A 17,043-nucleotide genomic window follows, 5' to 3' on the forward strand; every position below is an offset into this window, starting at 1 on the left:
ATTGCTCCAGCCAGCGTACTGAATGCATCAGGTCGGTGAGATCACCCGAACCGGAGTCCAACTAATCGAGATTAGATCCCAAGGGCAATCCGGGAACCCGTGTGGAAAAGCAAGAGGAAGCTAGAGCGTGCGACGGAAGGAGATCAATCGAAAGTTGAGAGGCGACAAGTCAAATTTTCCGAAAAGTGCTTCCCAGCACATGGCCAGGTGAAAAGTACACTTGATAGCAAGGAGCGAAAGCGGCGGCGAGAGTATGCCGCAGCAATGAGGGCAGAGAAGAGAAAGACGGCATCGGTTGGATGTGATTAGAAGAGTCTATGTGTTAAGATGGAAACTGGATATATTGTCAATCTGGGATATTCCGATAGAATAAGATACTAAAATAGAGGCCGAGTCTTGTCCACATATCGATAGTCTACTCAGCTGCCTTCTCATGGGAGAAGCATTCAACACGCATGTATTTGTACTTCATGAAATGGGTGATTAGCTCTTCTGAAAGCCTGTATTGATGATGCTCTGGGCGCTTGTCGCGTGTCGTACTGGCTGTTTGGGACTGAGAATGTCCCATGACTTGTATTGATAAGAAGTTGTGTTTGTTGTCCCTGCCAAGTTGATTTGGTCGGATAATAAAAGGTCAACGCTGACAAAGCATGCAGATGCCTGTTTCTTAGTCCACATTCATGATAAATCGACCAAAGATAGACCAGAAACCAGATTGGAATCTAGAAATTGAAGAAAGTATTGACTTGGAAATCAACAAGATAGTATCATATGAATCGAAAACTAATTCCTGATGATCCGAGTTCGATGTTGTACCGCAGTCTGCACTGCCGTCAGCACTGCCTCAAAAGTCCTAATTATGGCCTCAAAGTCCTAATTATGGCCTCAAAGTCCTAATTATGGCCTCAAGGTCCTAATTATGGTTTCACACAGATCTTGTGCTCAAACCTGAATTGCTATTTATTTGCTTCCATTTGCAATTGCTCTTTCCCCCAGTCGTTCCTTCCTGATCTGATCTGAAGAACCCATCCACTTGATCCCCAAGTTCGTCCTGCATTCTTGATTTACCAAGTTACCCTTATCCACATCTGGAACATCAAATTCCAAAGTATTTCTTCTTACACTTTTATTGATTGTCTTCACCGTTCCCTTGCTATCGTCATGCGTCTCTTGCTCCCCACCATTGGGCTTCTTGGTGCGACCTCGTCGGTCTTCGCAGCTCCCGCCGCCCCACGGGCGATCCAGAAAGAACTCCCCGATGGCCTGCCATATCCAAGTCCAAGCGAGTTATCATTGATTGAGGAGGCCGCTCATGGAACTCTCCCAAATAGTCCACCCCCACCTGTCATCAGCAACAAGGGCATCACCAACCTTAAGCTGATCGCATTCAACGAACTCTTCGAGGTGGCTTTCTTCCACCAGCTCCTTACAAACATTACCGAGAATATCGATGGCTACCGCTTCGTTGACAAGGGAGATCGTGACTTTGTGACCAGATCTTTGAGGGCCATTCTGGCGGTAAGCATACCCGGAAATGACTATATTACTGGTACTGACAGTCCCACAGCAAGAGGAACTTCATGCCATCCGTGCAAACGATGCCCTCATTCATTTTGACCAGAAACCCGTCGAGCCGTGCGAATACATCTTCCCAGTTCAGGACTTTGACACTGCCATTACGCTCGCCTCTACCTTCACCGATGTGGTTCTTGGAACACTGCAAGATGCAGTGGAGCGTTTTGCCTTGGGTCACGATTCCGACCTTGCCCGTGAAATCGCTTCAGTGATTGCCAACGAGGGTGAACAGCAAGGCTGGTTCCGGGTCATGCAGGCTCGTATCCCCAGTGAACTTCCCTTTGCCACTACCTCGGACCTCAACTTCGCATTCACGGCCGTTCAAGGCTTCACCGTGCCAGGTAGCTGTCCCACCCTTGATGAGATCCCACTGCGTACCTTTGAGAACTTAGATATTCTCACGAAGCCAAAAGCTGAGTCGCAAAATATCACCTTTTCCTTCGAGGACAAAACCAACGAGACCGAACATCTGTTATGGATGACCTATATCAACCAGTTGAATCTTCCAATCGTTGAGCCTCTCAATGTCATTTCGAAGAATGGCACTCTGGTCCAGGCAACTGCCTTGTTCCCATACAACGACTACGAGTTGAATGGATTGACCATTGCTGCTGTGACAAAAAGTGATGGTCCGTTTGGGGATGTGAATTCGGTTGCGAAGTGGACGCTTGCGGGACCTGGTCTTATTATTGTTGATTGATTGGATTGAAGCATGATTTTGGCGCGTCAGAACTGCATATCATTAGGAAGAACTTTAGCCGAACTGGCGTACGCGGGATTGAACTTGGATCAAGCACTACCTTAACTATTCTATTATCAACAAATAAACTGTTCATGTGCACTTGATCCCCTCAAAATAAGTAATGAATTGATAATTAAAGAATGAAAAGTTTCTACAGTACAATCCCACTATCCCCAACGTCCGTCTTCAGCAACACCATCTCAACCCAACAGTGCTTACAGGTTACCCTGACCAGCATTAGCCTCAACACTCGCCGCGACAGAAGTGTAAGCTGTAGCAGAAGCAATGTTCTTGCCCTCGAAGTTCACCAGGAAGCTCTCATCAGACTGGCTGAAAGTCCCAGAAGATCCAAATCCGTTAACCTGGCAAACACGTCCCAGGTAGGTCGAGCAGATTTTGTTGGTAGAGGTGTCAGGTGAAGTGAACAGCTGTCCATCAATAGGCGACTCAACAACAGTATCAATGTTCTGGAAAACATTGCCCTCAGCGAGGACGTAGCCACCGGAACCAATCTCGAAAGCATGGCCAGTGTTGTCGTACCAGTAGTTGTTGACAGCGTGGAGAAGAGTGTTACCCTGAACCTTGGGGCTACGTCCGCTGGTGTGGTAGATGTAGTTGCCCTTCAGGGTGACCAGGTCGGAGGATCCATCCAGATAGATACCCCAGTAGGTGTATGTGTCACAGGTTGCTGAGTAAGAGGTCACACCGTCGATGTAGTTGTTTGTCAGACTGATGCGGTTGTCGGCGGAGGTACCGAGAACGTAGTGCTGACGACCGATACGGGCGGTCTGTGGTTGTTAGTGATATTATGTAGCAATTTGGTGTGTGGGAGCTTACAGTAACGTGATCGATCCAGATCAGATCGGCCTCGTCAATGGTAATGGCGTCTCCACCCCAGACGTACTTGGAGTTGATGTCGGTGATAGCGATGTTCCTTGACGGGATTAGCCAAATTTGTCCTATGCGATGCGAGTAGAAGGAACTTCTAGTGAATACTTACTGGATGATAACGTTGCTAGCACCGCTGACAATGCGAAGACCCTTACCCTTGATAACACCGGTAGTGCCAACACCAAGAAGGGTCTTGTCGGAGGCAACAGTGATACCCAGAATACCAGCGTTGTCACTAAAACCATCAGTAACGTCACTAATGAAAACAGCTCGGATATCTTACTAGCTGACCGAGACACTTGGTGCGTCTGGCTCGTAGTTCGTGCACCAGTCGTCCTGGTTGATAGCAACCTGACAACCAGAAGCAGTACCCCAAGGCGCACATCCAGTGGAAGTAGTGGTACCCTCGGTATCAGTGAAATCAAAAGTCTTGGTAAGAACAATCACGCGAGCCTCCGAGTCACCAAGGTACGAGACCAGCTCGTCGGTGGTAGTCGGGTAGACAGCAGTAGCACTACCACCACCTGTAGTTCCCTTGGCGAAACCTTCGGCGGAGCCAGAGACACTGACAGCAGCAGCGTGAGCAGCAAAAGCCGCCAGAAGAGAAAGGTACTTCATGATAATAGAAAGAAAAACCAAAAGAAGGGAAGAGTGACTTAGTGTGAAGAAAGCATAACTAGGGGCACATCGAACAACTTATATAGACCAGTCTCCTCGCACATACATCGGAAGTACTAGAAGGGAGGGGTCTTCTTACTCTATCACTCGACTCCGCTCCAGCTCCATCAAAACGTCCTGAGTTAAATCACTATGTCAGCACAGCTAGCCATATGACCAGCCCAACGAATCAACGCAAGTCACACCACACCACCGGTTCCAGGGGCAGTTTCCACATAGTGGAGTTAGAAATATCCAGAGCTATTACAGGGCGCCGGAAAAGCCGCCCGGAGACCTAAAACGATTGAAGCACCAATCCTAGGAACCAAAATTGATTGGCAACAGGGGTTAGAGCATGAAGATGTTTCACTTTTGAAGTTCCTTAAATAGCCCCACAATAAGCTCCATGGAGTAATGGTCCATTGACGCTATACTATCTGTGGTTGATTCTCCGTTATCGAATCCCCTTACACTACCAGGTCTTCCGAAGCTTTTCCGGTCTATGGGTTTGTGTTGAATGAGGAGGACATTTTACCCGAATCAGAACTGTCAGTCTCACTGATAAAACAAATTTAAATTCCTCCGTCTTGGCTGACTTCTTGGCTCTTGGCACTTAGACGTTATGGTATAGCTTCGAGTTCTTCCGAAACTTAAACGGTCGCAGATCAGTCCTGCGAACGTGAATTTTGCATCAATGGTATTCAATGTCAGCATGGGGTATGACCTTGGGAACATACGTATGGTCTTCTATGAAGATCATACATTCAAATGTTCCAATGTTGTTTATGATCGTCGGATGGTCTGCCTGATCTACAACAGCTATCCACTTTTTTTTCTTAATAGGGTCCACCGGAGGCTCTCTAGGGTATTATATGGAGTTCTTTCGGAAATTATGTACATAGTGGATGTTAATATAATGCTTAGTTCTACAATCATTATCGGTCTTGTTAGCCGGTAGTGTAGATAACATATTATTGCGCAGCGATTGTTCAGCTTGGCGTCAACTAAAAGCGCTAGGCTGGACTAGTGGTGTAATATCGAGCTAAAATTGCAGGGGTATAGGAGTAGACTGAACTAGACTCCTAATTACCTTGGTAATTGCAAGGTTTCGCCGAGATAGCCTTCAAGTGTTGATTATTGTGGCACAGCCAAAGATATGTGGAGTTTTACCGCAACAAATCTCATCCATTATTAATCCGCTATTCATACAGTATGCAGGGTATATATAAGATGCAAATAATCACGTCCAAAAATTATAGTCCAAATCTTCAATCTTACATGATCACGGGAAGGTTGCGCTGCAGGTAGCCGCGCCACTCAGGAAGGGTGCGCTGCCACTTGGTGCCAGAGGTCTTCTGGAGATCCTCGATAGCACTGGCGTACTTGATCAAGGTGGGCTCGGAGAAGGCGGTGTTCATGATGGCAAGTCCGTAAGGCATACCAGACACCTCCTCGGTACCAGCGGGCACGGTGATGACGGGGTAACCAGCCTGGGCAGCGATCTGAATGCTCTGGGCGACATCAGGGGGCACGAGAAGACCATCCAGGGTACCGTTCTTCCACTTCAGGGCGGCGTCGATACCCTCCTCACGGGTGGTGCGCTGGCAGAAGCCGAGAGCCTCCCAGTAAGTGGCGTTCATGATACCCTTGCTCTCCAGAGAGGCGATGAGACCATCCTGGCCGGAACCGAAGGCAGGGTGAATTCCGGGGTAGCCACCCTCAGAGCCGTAGTTGTCGATGTTGTTCTGGACCAGGTCCTCAACGGATCGGATGTCGGTGTTGTTGAGTTCGGCGAGGTAAGTCTTCAGGTTGTTGTAGAAGTCAACCTTGACGTAGGAGTACTCGGACTCGTTGGGGAATCCACGAGTGGTACCGTAATCCCAGTTCCAGCCATCGGGAGAAACGATGGTCTTGTAGTGGGGGAGCTCAGTACCGTTGATGATGGTGGCACCGGCAGACTTGATCAACTCGATGAGCTCGAGGAGCTGAGCATTCTGGACATCGTCGTTCAGAGCCCAGAAGGACTTCCAGGGCAAACCGAAGACAGCACCCTTGAGGGCGTCCTTCTTAGCCAGGAACTGGGTGTATCCGCCCTTGGGGGTCTTGCCCTCCTGAGCAAGGGTGTAGTTATCACGGGTGTCAACGCCGTAGATAGCATCAAGGGTGTAGACGGCATCCCGGACGGTCTTACCGAAGGTACCAACGGTATCCTGGTGCAGGGACTCGGGGATAACACCATCACGGGAGGTCAGGCCGACGGTGGGCTTGATACCGACGATGGCATTGCGCTGGGCAGGGTTGATAACACTGCCATCAGTCTCGGTACCCAGAGCAATGGGGATCAGGTTGGCACCGACAGCAACACCAGGACCGGTGCTGGAGCCACCGGGGTTAACGGTGAAGTTGTAGGCACTGCGGCACTGGCCACCACGGGCACTGAAACCCTCGGAGTAGTTGTTTGAACGCATATCAGCCCACTCGCTCAGGGCGCCCTTACCCAGCAGAAGGGCACCAGCCTTGCGCATACCGTGAACAACGTGGGAGTCGCGGGGCACAACGCTACCGAGCAAAGCCCAGCAACCAGCAGTGGTCTCCATGCGATCCTTGGAGGCAATGTTGTCCTTGACGATGAAAGGGATACCGTGAAGAGGACCACGGACCTTGCCCTTGGCACGCTCATCATCCAGCTTCTGAGCAATGGTGTAAGCATCAGGGTTGTGTTGCAGGATAGCACTGGAAATAATGTTAGTAACCTAGACAAACTACCCGGGGTAACGTGAATCAAGGGACGTACTTCAGGTAAGGTTGAGTCTGAGCAATACGGTTGAGGTAGCACTCCAGCAACTGAACACTAGTGAAAGTGCCATTGGTCAATCGCTTCTGGAGATCATCAACGCTGGCCTCCTCAAGCTGGAACCCATGGCAGTGACGCATGGGAAACAGGGAGGATCCAGCGGCACCCAGGCGAGGGAAATCATAGGCATAGGGGTCAGTCAGGATCTGAGAAGCGACGAGAGAATCAACTTCGCGTCCGACAATAGTACCAGCGACGGAGCCAGCCAAGGCCAAGCCACCAACGAAGGCCTGCAGTAAAGGCGCCATTGTTAATTAAACTGACAAGAACCCAGAACCTGTCAAGGAAACTCCACAGAAAAGAACGTGGTAAGAAAAGCGACGATCTTGGGGAGCTTTCTCTTTTTTCATATAGTAATGACTGGGGTCCAATGTAGGTACCGGTTGGACCCATTCATTGACTAATAAAACGTTATGGGATCCACATTCTTTTGGAAATTCATGGTTTTGCTTTTGGTTCTGGTTATCGGAAGGGACGGAACGGTTTTCGATCGTGGCATTTTGGGTTAAGTAGCGCCTGAGCGTAGATTTTGCCAACCAAAAATCCACTTTTACGCCGATATACGCCCATTTACCACGTGGAAAATAGAGCATATGCATGGCCAACAATAGCCGGGTACTAGCGCTTACAGTTTGGGAATAGAGAAGATTCGTACCTGCCTAATTGTCTATAGTTGCACTCCTTTTCTCCGTAGAAGAAGGAAGAATCTTCACGGAATTCTCAACCGAGGTCGGACTACTCGGATCCGGTGTATCTTCCGTTTCCAAGATCGGTTAAACCACGATTGGAAGAGATTCTAGACCCACTACATTCCAAAGTGGATCTATCAACCACCAAGCAACCTTCTTGGATCTTTTTCTAATTACAATCTTGGTTGGTTGGCTCCATTCACCTTCCTATTACGTTTAAAAATCTGATTAACAGGTTGCCAAGATACCCGATGGGCCCTGATGTTCACCGGAAAATGCCTCACTGGGAATGAATTTCCACACTGGAGCAGATTCTGATCGCTTCATGCATGTCTAGGGCAGACGCATGGACTTTTGTCCATGCTGATCTCAATAGAAATTTCGATTTCTTAAAGATGATTGCATCTGACCTAGATCTCAGATGTAACCGATAACTCTATACCAATGGAATCCAAACTTTTCCCGACAATCACCCACGGATGTGGATTCCCTTTTAATCAATTATAAATTGACTGATAATTGAGAACCAATATACTCGACTCCACCACGGAGGATGTTTTCTTGGTTGGGCTGTATACTTTTTGGTTCCCGATCAAGCCTGGTCTGGATCTATTGAACAAAAAGCCCCCGCTACCGCGTTCTCTTTCCTCAATAGAGGGCCACTCATTCTCTTTACTCCAGACGTTCATTCCTTCTAACCTGAACCCCGTCCCCAGGTTTCTTTTTTCGTATTCATTATGGAAAGTAGTTGATGCAAATGTCATTTCATTGAACACTTTAGAATGACATATCCTGCCGACATTCTCGCTGCAGAGGCGGCGGGGAGAATTCCAGATGGGATCTCCCTTTCATACCTAGCACAATCTCGTGATGAATCTGCCATCGCGGGCATTTTGTTCATGGTCTGCTTCACTGGAGTCTTGATGCTGATGCGTCTCTATGCTCGAGTATTCCTCGTTAAGAAAGTTGGATGGGACGATTGGTTGGCGATTTTGACAACGGTATGTGTTCCTTTACATAGATCAGACCTCATCCAAACTAATTATATTTACAGTTGATCTACATCAGTTTTGTGGTCCTTTCCATCGTTCTTATCCACTTGGGAAGTGGTCGTCACATTGAATATGTCGAATATGTCTTATCGCTAGCAACTGTCCGCGAGACTGAAGTCTTGGATTTTGTTGCACACATTCTTTATACAACCGCCCTTTTCCTATGTCGCCTGTCCGGTATCGCATTTTATTATCGACTCACCGCACGCACAAGCAAGTTGCACAGATCCATTCTTTTTGCTGCGCCGTTCCTCTTCATCGCATACCTTCCCCAGCTCTTCTTATTAATCTTCCACTGCAAACCCGTCACCGGTCTATGGCCCTATACCTGGCAGGAAGGTGTCGACGACTACACCTGTCTCTCCTGGGGACTCGTTTACTCCGTCAACTCAAGCATATCACTAGTCTGTGATGTCTTGATGTTCATCATCCCCGCAATTCTCATCAAGCAACTTCACGTTTCCTTGCGAAAGAAGATCAAACTCTCCGTGGTCATGTTCCCCGGTGTCTTGTCAGTATTTTACCTAAAATTCCCAAATTCCATCCAAATGATCCCAGCTAACATCCCCCAGCGTGATCATTATTTCCTGTATCCGCATCTGGCTCGTCGTCAAGGGTCAATGGGCCGCAGATGGTAGCTGGGCCTACAACCCCATGCTTTGTGTCGAGAATGCCGAAATCGCAGGCACATTAATGGCACTTTCCGTTCCCGCCCTGAAACCCGTGTTTGGAAACCTTTTCTCTCACCTGACCGAGTACACGAGCAGTCACACCCGGTCTCGATCTGCGGGAGGGAGACTGCGAAGTCAGTCGAAGCCGACAAGTGCATTGGGTTCGCTTGCTCGTGATGACAAGCGACTGTTGAACTGGTCGAAAGCTGGTCCAGATGATTATGAGATGATGCCATCGGAGGTTTCTGTGATTCGGGATGCGGAGTCCATGAAGACTCCTGGCATTCGCGTGACGAATGAGGTTAATATTACTCGTGCGGAAGGTAGATCGATTTCGCCGACACACTCTTCGAGACCTTCTTCTCATGAGACATAGAACGCTATTTATCATAGATTATATTTATCATAGATTATAGATTATAATAATACAACCAAAAGCTCTTCTTTTGTCATACATACGCATCATCTATTGTTTTGAGTTAATTGGGAATGTTCTCTTCGGCTTCCCCACGCCTATATGCCATTAGTAATAGCAGGCCCCTCTTGTGCATAAGCTCGTCAGTCTAACCTCTAGGGGAACAAACACGGCCTTTCGGCTCTAGTCAGCCCCGAACGATTCCTTCGAGACTACTCCTAAACTTGAACTGAAACGTGATTAACAATCCTCTGCTTGACAAACCACAAAGTGGTCTGGGCGGATCGTGACAATTCCACGCCGTACTCTCAAGTGCTTGTTCTAAGAAATAAGTACCCCATCAAGTATCCTTGTACAACTTCAATTTCAAAGTGCTTAAAATTTTCTATTCATCTATCCTAGCTACTCTTCTTTCTTCAAATCATGACTCTCAAGTATCTCATAACCGGGGCCACTGGTGGTTTAGGCGCACAAGTGCTGTCCTACCTTGTTGCCAATGTCCCCGCATCAGAATACGCCGCCGCCTCCTCAAGCGAAGCCAACCGCAAGCGATTCGAAAACCAGGGCATTGCCTTCCGGGTAGTAAATTACGACGATGCCTCATCGATGAGGACTGCATTCGAAGACGTCGAGAATCTATTGTTCGTGAGCACCAACACATTCGACGTCGAAAAGCGAGAGAAACAGCATCAAGGCTTCATCGACATAGCGAAAGAGATGAAAGTTAAACATGTAAGCCTATGACTCCAAATTTTCAAAGCGACAAATCTAACCATCAACAGGTGTGGTATACTTCTCTCGCCTTTGGTGGCCTCCAGTCCGACTCCAAGGCAGATGTGCAACGAGCGCATTTGATCACCGAGGAGATGCTGCGAAAGTACGAACTATCCATGTCCCACAAGCCTTCGTGTAGCTAATTCAACCCTAGCGCCGATATCAACTTTACGTCAATTCGTGAAGGGCTATACACCGATGCTTTCCCCATCTTCATGGGCTGGTACCCCAGTACCGAGAAGGTATATGTGTCGTCAGATGGTCCGATCGCATTTACGCTGCGAGCAGAACTAGGCGAAGCCACTGCTCGATTGATAATTCGAGGTGGCTATGATAGAGGAATTGTGCTGCTCACCGCACAGCAGACGGTGACTTTCGCTGATATAGTCGACGTGATCAATGAGACCACGGGTCGACAGGTTCAGCTGGAGATAGTGTCTCCTGAGGAGTTTGTGAAAATCAAGGCTGCGGACCTTGGAGGGAAGCCGGGAGCTTTCTTTGAGAAGGTAGTGACATGGTATGATGCGATCGGGGAAGGGGAGGCTGGAGTCACTGATCGGCTTATGGCGGATTTGTTGGAGAGGGAGCCGACGCCGGCCCGAGAGGCTATTCGCGCATTTTTGAAGGAGAATCGGGACTATGAATGGCATCAGAATTATGTTAATCGTGATTAGTTCTGGATCAATGTTTGGAAGAAAACCATGAAGATGCATTGAATGAAGTATTCTATTCATAGCATGTGGATAAACGTCATGGATTCCGTATAAGAAGCGCCGAGGCTGAGAGCCGGACCGTTGATCACTCGGCAACCGATGCGGGAACTTTGGTGCCTTGAGGCCTGAGGTGTCTACGACCGGATTGTCTCGCTCGGACAATTGAGCCAGTATTTGGATATATACTCCGTACAGTTCGTCTTAAATTGGCTTATGATACTAAGCTGATTAAATTCAATCTTACCTATAGATTCAATTCCAACATGATTGTTACCCGGCAACCGGAAGTAGATAATTCCCCCAGAGTAGACTTACTCTAGTTAAACAAAAGCCGTGTCCGCCCGATTTCTTGACAATTAGCCCCGCCGTGATTGGTCCCTAGCCAGCTGACTCAGCTTTTTACCGATTCTCAAACCCGAGGTTACTGACAGGACTCCTTGACTTCAATTTGTTCGTTTGGTGATCCTCACGACGGCTCATCCTATTTTTGACCCTCTCCCCCTCCACGGTATCTCCGCGTTGTTACTCCATTGACCGGAGTTCTTTCACCTTCGCCATGGCCTCCCTCCGCACTACTTCGCGACTCTTCGCTGCGTCGCGCCCGCTGTTCCGGCCCGCCTCTTTCGCTCGCTCCTATGCCACCGTCGAGGCCAAGAATGTCGAGCCTACCCCCTCGGAGAACCCCTCCATGAAGACCTTCAAGGTCTACCGTTGGAACCCGGACACTCCGAGCGAGAAGCCTACCATGGAGAGCTACCAGCTCGACTTGAAGAAGACTGGCCCCATGATGCTTGACGCTCTCATCCGCATTAAGAACGAAATCGACCCTACCCTGACTTTCCGCCGCTCTTGCCGTGAGGGTATCTGTGGTTCCTGCGCCATGAACATTGACGGTGTCAACACTCTGGCTTGCTTGTGTATGTGATTCTACGCAGTCGCTTTGGTCTCTCCACAAAGGAGCTCAAGACCTCTATTCAATGCATCCAACATGTACTAATATACGAATAGGCCGCATCCCCACCGACGCTTCAGAGTCTCGCATCTACCCCTTGCCCCACACCTACGTCGTCAAGGATCTCGTCCCGGATCTTACCCTGTTCTACAAGCAATACAAGTCTATCAAGCCCTACCTGCAGCGCGATACCCCCTCCGAGGACGTGAGTGACGCGAATTCTCCAGATCTTTGCCGCAGCTTTATGAGGCGCATGTACTAACTATGAAATAGGGCCTTGAGTTCCGCCAAAGTCCCGCGGACCGCAAGAAGCTCGACGGTCTCTACGAATGTATTCTGTGCGCCTGCTGCTCTACTTCCTGCCCATCCTACTGGTGGAACAGCGAGGAGTACCTCGGCCCTGCCATCCTCCTCCAGTCTTACCGTTGGTTGGTCGACTCTCGTGACGAGCGCACCCACGAGCGCAAGGCCGCCCTCGACAACAGCATGAGTGTCTACCGTTGCCACACCATTCTCAACTGCACACGAACCTGCCCCAAGGGTCTCAACCCCGGTCGTGCCATCGCTGAGACCAAGAAGCTGCTGGCCGCCTAGATTGTGGATATAAAAACGGAGTTGGAATTTTCCTTTCTATCCTATGTACCAGCCGCTTTTCGTTTGTGTTTTTATTTCCTTTTTCCTTATCTTACTTTTATTTGCCGACCCTATACGGATGTTTTCATAGGTGTAAAGTGTGGACATTTTCTTCCAGGAATGCAGTGGTAATCCATTTTTCTTGAATCTTGATTTCGATTTCAATAAACGAGTTGGGGCCAATTGATTCGGCTATATGCGATTTCCATGAGCCGCACCCATGTCACCGTAGAGAGTCACTTTGCCACGGAACTCAATTCTGTATCCAAAAATCCGGTTTAATATGACTTGAAAGCATGATGTAATAATCCAATGAATTGATATGACTATGTTTCGAATACTTTATGTCTCTTCACAGGTGTTGACATCCCCAGATTTCCTCGGGCATTTGACTTACGCGGATCCACGCGGCTATTTGTTTTCCCCATAATTCTGTCACTGACTCCAGTTTTCGCAATACTGATGCTATCTCAGCGATGTAATATCAACAAGAATTTGTTATTTAGAGGTTTAATGTTATATAATAATTAAAGACTGACAACTAAGATTGAGTAAATAAATCGGACGATCACGTTGGTCATATGAATGTTCAGAATCGAGGATTAGCTTAGGCAGATTTGGAATGAAATGAGGCATGAACAATAAGCATAAGTTGGGCCCTTATTGTCATCCAATGGGGCTGTGGTCTAGGGGTATGGCGTCCCTTTCGCATCAATGATCGATATTAGGGAAGGTCCGGGGTTCAATTCCCCGCCGCTCCACTCTATTTTTTTTTCCGAAAACAGTGAGCCTCTTATTGGTTCTCTTTTTTACCCTTGGATTTCATAAATAGAGGATCAATTTCATGAAGGGGGAGTCTGACCTTCAAACTAACGGTTCTTCCCACATGCATATATAATGGTTCAGCGCTGAATCGAATTTATGTCTGTACATATATACATCATGTATGTAGCCATGGAATGATCTAAGATATCTATGCGCATATATATCTTAGATGGACATGCAGATTCCCCACCACATTTTTCGTATCCATCTATATGTAGCAGAGAGGATTACGTGTTTTTGATGACGATCTTTCCAGATAATGTTTATGTAGGTAGCCACCTGCACAGGCAATAATTTTGAATTCCCGTAAACATGATTTGCCAGGCCCTTAATCTTATTATGATGTCGCAACACGCTCCGACCATTGGCACCGATTCCAAATCGCTTGACGCGTCTCATAAATTTTTTTTTTTCGCATCATGGAACTTCCAAAGCTTCTGGGTTCGATTCTGGACAGATGGCCCATAGGCTATGTAATTACTTTTTTCTTTTTTCTTTTCCCGCGTTTTGCATTGGAACATTCAATCTTTGAACAACAATACCTTTGTTATCCTGTTATTGTTTGCGGTACCGACCCGCGGGAAGTCCGAACTTAGCGTCCCTCTAAGCTCAACTGGTTATTCCTATCTAGGCAACACCCAGGTTGTCTCGGGGACGCTGACTGGCTTGTTTCCAAGCGCGGAACGCATGGAAATCAGACCATGCAGCCCTTACTTTATCACACCAATCCCCGATCTTGACTTGAGAGACTCTTTCCTAAAATGGTACGGCTTGGGGCGTTTAGTGGGGCATTGTCCAGTAACCCTGAGCAATCGTCGCTATGGACTCGGGAGACTAGTGCAGATTGCATATAATGTGATATGAGTATAGATTGGCTTACTGCGCTCGAACGCATTATTTCTCAGATCACCCAGTCACGATTTTGGAAGTCGGACTGTTGGTGAAAAGTGAAATATCCTGGACCAACTTGACTTAATGCTGGATTTGTTTCAATGCGTTTATTTATGTCGCTTCCCCCCTCCCGTTCGAAGGGTTACTTTTTCTTCTACGTCATGTTCACTTGGTACACATTGTACAAGTACCGAGTTCTTACACGGTCTTTGCGTATATTTATCAATGGAGTTTCTCTTCCTCTATCCTGTCACTGCGGCAGCCCTACTTATACCCCTAGCCACATGCATCGTGGTATACCGTCTGTACGCCCATCCGTTGTCTGGGTTCCCCGGTCCTAAACTTGCTGCGGCGACTTTCCTCTACGAGTTCTACTATGATATCCTCAAAAATGGCATGTACCTCTGGGAAATAGAACGGATGCATGAGAAATACGGTGCGTCTTTCTGTTCTTCGTCTCAATATCCCCACCGCCAATCTACAACCAAATCCCACATCACCCGGTCCGGTCAAACTAATCCTGCCAAGGTTCCATCGTCCGCATAAATCCCCGAGAGCTACACATCAAAGACCCATATTACTACGAGGACATTCACGCCAGTGGCGCACGCAAACGGAACAGAGATCCCCAATATGCCGTCGCCTTCGGAGCTCCGTATTCCCTCGTCGGAACAATAGACCACGACCATCACCGCCTCCGCCGAAGCTTCATACAGAACTACTTCTCCAAGCGCTCGGTCACCAGCCTAACCCCTTATATCTGGGCAAAGGTCGATCAGCTTCTCAACCGCTTTGAAAATGCCTACAACGACTCAACCGTCCTCCATCTCCAGCTGGATTTCGCCTCCCTCACTGCCGATGTCATCACGCAGTATTGCTATGGCTGGAGCTATGGGTATCTAGATGACACGAAGGGATCGACGAGAAATGACCTCGTCGATGCTGTCAGTGGTCTCATGCTCATGTTTCATATGAACCGCTTCTTTCCCATCCTTGTATCCATCTTCCGGAACGCCCCACCGGCGGTGGTTCGATTTTTGCAGCCAAGGATGGGGGATCTGTTTGATGTCAAGGCTCGACTACGTACGCAGGCTACTGCCGCACTCAAGCAGAAGAGGTCCGAGGAGATTGATGGGAGTGGAAAGCATCATAACTCTGTCTTTGAGGCGATGGTAGCGCCTCATGTGCCTGAGAATGAGAAGACGGTAGATCGTTTAGTCGATGAGTCGGCTCTGCTTCTTGGTGCAGGGACGGAAACTACAGCGCGATCTCTTGCTGTGTCGATGTTCTATGTCATCAATGATAAAAATATTGGTAATAAGCTAAGAGAGGAATTGAAGACCGTTCTGGAGAAGCCGACTTCTAAGGCTACGTGGACAGAATTAGAACACCTTCCTTATCTTGTGAGTATATATATTGGTTTAAGTTATTTATGCTGACTTTGTCTAGACTGGGGTTGTTAATGAGGGACTGCGTCTAAGCCATGGTATGACGGCACGACTGGCTCGCACCGCACCGAATGAAAACATGCTCTACAAGGAATGGGTAATTCCTGCAGGTGTACGTATTCTTGATTAAGTCTTGGAATTTTTATGCTAAAATTTCCCAGACCCCGGTCAGTCAATCGAACTATTTTGTCCATATGGATCCCACTCTCTTCCCTGAACCTGAGAAATTCGATCCCGAGCGTTGGATCCGTACAGCAGAAAGGGGCGAACGCTTGACCCGATTTATTGTTTCTTTCACAAAAGGCACTAAACAATGCCTGGGTATGAAGTGGGTTCTTATACTCTCCCCTCAATAAACAAAGCTGGACATCTTTACTAATGAGTAATATTAGTCTTGCATATGCTGAGATATATATGACTCTAGCCCATATCGTGCGACGCTTCGAGTTTGTGCCGCATGAAACCACCGCGGAGAATATTAGTGTCCGCCGAGAGCTGGGAGTCGGGTTTCCTATGGATTTGAATTTTGATGTCATGGCGAAGGTGGTGGGCATCATAGATGAGTGATTCGTCCATATGCAAGCAAGATTGATTTGGATTTCAATTTAGTTTCTTGCCTATATATTTTGAAATTTGAAGCGTTCAAATTCTTTCTTCCAGTGCTCCCGACCCTTTTTTGTACCTCTCTCCAAGGCTACACGGCCTATGATTGGTCAATATAAGTGGATACTCGCAGTCCACCTTCCACATTATGTGTGTTGCTGCAAGCCTAGATCGACAGCATTAAGTGGAATCAATATATATATACCACGAGACGTCCAAGCACTGGTCACTGCGTATGTTTCTTAGGCTCCAGAATTTAAATTAATATTCAATGCCCAGAAGCAATTCAAGAGAGTTAATTGAGCTTTAAACGTGAACCGGGCATCAGAGATATTAAAGGTTGCTGGTAGATACATATGTACTGCAAGTCCCCTAATCTTGAAGAGGTAACATGAGAAAGATTGCGTATGAAAACTCAACATTTAACCAATTCCCTAAGGGAATTTAACAGCCGACTCAGCTCTAGGTGATGATTATAAAGGAAAACTTACATGCATTGTCATTGATTTGATATTTTATTTAAGCTGCCGACTCGAAGTGATATTTTTATTTTTGTGAAGTCAACCGTTTTAGGAGACTACAAGGGGAACAATTTACATGAGAGATTGGAGAACAATCCCCTAATAGAAGGATCATGCAAGCTAGGGGTGTTGAAGAT

At 47.6% G+C, this 17,043-nt stretch overlaps 7 protein-coding genes across 7 annotated transcripts; 5 read left to right on the plus strand and 2 right to left on the minus strand.

Moving 5' to 3' along the window:
* Positions 1-1,161: 1,161 nt before the first annotated feature.
* On the plus strand, positions 1,162-2,275 carry N7520_010981 (putative sexual development protein (LsdA); the record flags this gene model as incomplete). Its single annotated transcript, XM_057144914.1, has 2 exons — positions 1,162-1,518; positions 1,568-2,275. The coding sequence occupies 2 exons, from the start codon at positions 1,162-1,164 to the stop codon at positions 2,273-2,275; spliced, it is 1,065 nt and encodes a 354-aa protein (XP_056990668.1).
* Positions 2,276-2,532: 257 nt separating this feature from the next.
* Positions 2,533-3,826, minus strand: N7520_010982 (polysaccharide lyase family 1 protein; the record flags this gene model as incomplete). Its single annotated transcript, XM_057144915.1, has 4 exons — positions 2,533-3,105; positions 3,155-3,251; positions 3,318-3,443; positions 3,492-3,826. 4 exons carry the CDS (start codon positions 3,824-3,826, stop codon positions 2,533-2,535), a joined length of 1,131 nt encoding a protein of 376 aa, XP_056990669.1.
* A 1,313-nt stretch (positions 3,827-5,139) lies between these two features.
* On the minus strand, positions 5,140-6,967 carry N7520_010983 (amidase family protein; the record flags this gene model as incomplete). Its single annotated transcript, XM_057144916.1, has 2 exons — positions 5,140-6,598; positions 6,660-6,967. 2 exons carry the CDS (start codon positions 6,965-6,967, stop codon positions 5,140-5,142), a joined length of 1,767 nt encoding a protein of 588 aa, XP_056990670.1.
* Positions 6,968-8,190: 1,223 nt separating this feature from the next.
* On the plus strand, positions 8,191-9,507 carry N7520_010984 (uncharacterized protein; the record flags this gene model as incomplete). The annotated part of the gene is made up of 3 exons (XM_057144917.1): positions 8,191-8,409; positions 8,463-8,971; positions 9,033-9,507. 3 exons carry the CDS (start codon positions 8,191-8,193, stop codon positions 9,505-9,507), a joined length of 1,203 nt encoding a protein of 400 aa, XP_056990671.1.
* Positions 9,508-9,969: 462 nt separating this feature from the next.
* N7520_010985 (uncharacterized protein) lies at positions 9,970-10,994 on the plus strand (the record flags this gene model as incomplete). Its single annotated transcript, XM_057144918.1, has 3 exons — positions 9,970-10,278; positions 10,329-10,423; positions 10,475-10,994. The coding sequence occupies 3 exons, from the start codon at positions 9,970-9,972 to the stop codon at positions 10,992-10,994; spliced, it is 924 nt and encodes a 307-aa protein (XP_056990672.1).
* Positions 10,995-11,589: 595 nt separating this feature from the next.
* Positions 11,590-12,579, plus strand: sdh2 (succinate dehydrogenase iron-sulfur protein subunit SDH2; the record flags this gene model as incomplete). Its single annotated transcript, XM_057144919.1, has 3 exons — positions 11,590-11,950; positions 12,042-12,190; positions 12,259-12,579. 3 exons carry the CDS (start codon positions 11,590-11,592, stop codon positions 12,577-12,579), a joined length of 831 nt encoding a protein of 276 aa, XP_056990673.1.
* A 1,980-nt stretch (positions 12,580-14,559) lies between these two features.
* N7520_010987 (cytochrome P450) lies at positions 14,560-16,349 on the plus strand (the record flags this gene model as incomplete). Its single annotated transcript, XM_057144920.1, has 5 exons — positions 14,560-14,770; positions 14,863-15,737; positions 15,784-15,894; positions 15,944-16,110; positions 16,175-16,349. The coding sequence occupies 5 exons, from the start codon at positions 14,560-14,562 to the stop codon at positions 16,347-16,349; spliced, it is 1,539 nt and encodes a 512-aa protein (XP_056990674.1).
* Positions 16,350-17,043: the final 694 nt, after the last annotated feature.

Source organism: Penicillium odoratum (assembly GCF_028828045.1).
Source record: "Penicillium odoratum strain IBT 22623 chromosome Unknown utg000008l_segment0_segment0, whole genome shotgun sequence".
In the NCBI taxonomy this organism is placed as follows: Eukaryota; Fungi; Ascomycota; class Eurotiomycetes; order Eurotiales; family Aspergillaceae; genus Penicillium; species Penicillium odoratum.